The sequence below is a fragment of the Papilio xuthus genome, unplaced genomic scaffold (assembly GCF_000836235.2).
Source record: "Papilio xuthus unplaced genomic scaffold, Pxut_1.1 DF826776.1, whole genome shotgun sequence".
Taxonomy (NCBI): Eukaryota; Metazoa; Arthropoda; class Insecta; order Lepidoptera; family Papilionidae; genus Papilio; species Papilio xuthus.
In genome coordinates, this window is record NW_013531873.1 from 1 (window position 1) to 2904 (window position 2904).

Sequence of the window (2904 nt, forward strand, 5' to 3'; positions counted from 1 at the left end):
CAATAAAATAGACGACATTCCAAATAAAGATATAATAAAGTTTACAGACTTTGTATGCGAGAAAATAAAAAAAAATAAAGAAAATCACATTATCTTGAATAAATGCAAGCTACACACATTTACAAACTGTTTCTATATTAAAGTAAACTACATTTTTTTTTTTTGATAATATATTCATTTTATAACAAAATAATAATTAATTTTGTAGAAAACATTTTGTTAATAGAAAAATAAACAAATAGAAATGAGCCGGGATTCGTTTATATAAAAAAAAAAATGCCTCCCTTAGTAAATCTAAACAAAGAACAACATGCACATGCCGCCAACATGTCCAGTCCAGTCCAGTCCAGTTCCAACATTGAATATAACTTTAACATATATACTTACAATAAATTGCACAATCGCTAACAACTCGTATGGAGATCATCACATTTGTATTAGCAAAGTACATAAATATCAAAATAACAACAGTGGACACACACACATATATATAAAACTTAACATAATACTAAAATAATATCAGAAAACAAATCAATCTTACGAATTTATCAAGAATATATCAAAAATTATTCAAATGAGATCCACTGTGTATACATTTTGTTGCGACAATATCCTGTCACCTTCGTGCTCGGCGACAGGTGACAGGCGACAGGTGACAGGCGAAGCTATCGCTTTTAGAGATAAACATCAAAGTTATCTGTTTTGTGACAGAAAATATGTAAATGTACATAGCTATAGGAAATGACGATGACAAAGAGAAGCTACAGTTGAAGGACAGTACTTTAGTGTCAGTGTCACCTCGCGAGATAAGTTTGACATTTATTTACAAATGATTCCATATTGATTTGATATAAACAAATTGACAGGAATGTTTTGTTTTGACATTTTGACGTGTTTCAGATTTCTAATTAATATAAAGTTGGCACAAGACAACAAACACATGAAACGCAGAGCTCACATTATGTACTTATTTATATATCACATTGTTATGTACTACATTAATCATATAAAGATGAATTCAATTGATTTATGATTAAATATATAGTAATGTACACTGACAAAACTGGTCTGAACCGGTTACAACCGATTTCACAAACCGGTTTCAACTAGATTTTTTATTGACTAAAATTACATTTTACATTAATGTCAGACTACAGAAGATCTTCTATCAAGATATATGCAATTATGTGACATTAAATTCCTCAATATTTCTAAATGAGATTAAGTTTATATATAGCAGCCTTATCATTTGTTCAATTTATATATATATATATATATATGATGTGAGGTGGTTCTTCACTCGCTGTCGGCTTTCGTTGACTTTTCGCTCGATCCTTTTCTAAAACCCAATGCCTCAGAATTTGCTGAAAACAGAATAATAATATAAACATGAATACTTATCTCTACAATAGTCACGTGATACAGTTAACTGTTTGTTGTGTGTACATACATCTGAGCGAGGCGGGGTCCAGCGAGGAGTTCTCCAGCAGGCTGTAGTCGTTCCTGATGCCTATGACTGGTGCGGGTGGTGAGGAGCGCGCGCCGTGGTTCCAGCCGGAGTGCTGCGGCGCCAGCTTTATGTTGCTCAGATTCTGAAAAGGTCACGTCACTCATAAGTACCCGCTCCCTGGGGGGGGGTCACAAATCTTTACTGTAAGGCAACAGCTTTGTTAGGTCGCAGTGAATACCTTGAGCGAGCCGGCCTTGATCTTGGACACGTCGACTGTGTAGGGGCGGGGCGACTTCCACTCCCCGTCGCCCCCCGCTGCCCCCGCACCGCGCCGCTCCCCGCGTCCCTCCCCCCGCGCACCTCGCCGCGCCCCGCCCTCCTCCTCGCGTCGCCCGTAGCCCCCCGACAGCGGCATGGAGTTCATCAGCTGGAAATACATTTACATAAAATAAGCATTAGTTGCATTGCAACATGTGTGGGGGAGGAAGTTGTCAGTGAGGTAGGGTGTGTGGGGTGTGTGGGGGGACCCCACGGTCCAGGGTGTGTGGGGTGTGTGGGGGGACCCCACGGTCCAGGGTGTGTGGGGTCCAGTGTGGTGACAGTCGAGGTGTGTCACCTCGATGTTCCTGTGATGCAGGTCGGCCTCGCGCTGTATGCGGTCCATGGTGGTGGGCTGTGCGTGGTGCACGGCGGCGCGCGGTGCCCAGCGGCGGCGGCGCAGCGCGATCACATCCTGCAGCATGAAGCGCACACGGCTGCTCAGCGCGCCCCCGCCTCCACCACCACCAGCTCCTCCACCACCGCCGCGCCGATCCACTATGTTCTGCATACGTTTGAACACCGCGTCCAGAGGCTCCTTCACCTCGCTCTCCACCTGCAATACAATACATTAAGTGACATGTTGAGGTGATGTGTAGTGACATGTGATGAGAGGTGATGACGACCTGCTCCCCGATGGTTGTGAGCAGCTTGCAGAGACACTCGAGCTTCTCCTCCTCCTGCTTGTCGAGCAGGTAATTCATGCAGAACACCATTATCTTTGCAGTCAGCATCTTCAGCTTGTACAGCTCACCTGCAAATTCGGTTTAAAGATCTTTATTTACTCATAAAAAACACAAAGTTTCGCTTACAATGAGTATAAATGTAAAATATAATATAAGGGCTTACGGGCTAATACAAAATATAGTAACAATATATAAAATTAGTATAAATCAAAAACAGACCTTAGTACGTACAACTATAAGAAGTTAAATTGAACAGAAATTATATCTAGATATAATATTGAGAATAGATTATGACATTACAGCGATGAGATATGATTTAAGTTTGTTTATAAAAACTTTAACACTTTCACAGTTCTTTATCTCGTCTGGCAGTTTATTAAACATTTGAACGCCTTCAAACAATACAGTTTTATTTCCATAGTTAGTACGCGGAGTAATTAATGTTAATTT

The 2904-nt window shown here is 40.8% G+C and overlaps 1 protein-coding gene across 1 annotated transcript; it reads right to left on the reverse strand.

Moving 5' to 3' along the window:
* Positions 1–279: 279 nt before the first annotated feature.
* On the reverse strand, positions 280–2517 carry LOC106122774 (eukaryotic translation initiation factor 4 gamma 1-like). Its single transcript, XM_013318863.1, has 5 exons — positions 2395–2517; positions 2067–2324; positions 1689–1877; positions 1451–1592; positions 280–1364 (listed from the first exon to the last, which is right to left on the reverse strand). The coding sequence occupies exons 1-5, from the start codon at positions 2500–2502 to the stop codon at positions 1297–1299; spliced, it is 765 nt and encodes a 254-aa protein (XP_013174317.1). The 5' UTR covers positions 2503–2517; the 3' UTR covers positions 280–1296.
* Positions 2518–2904: the final 387 nt, after the last annotated feature.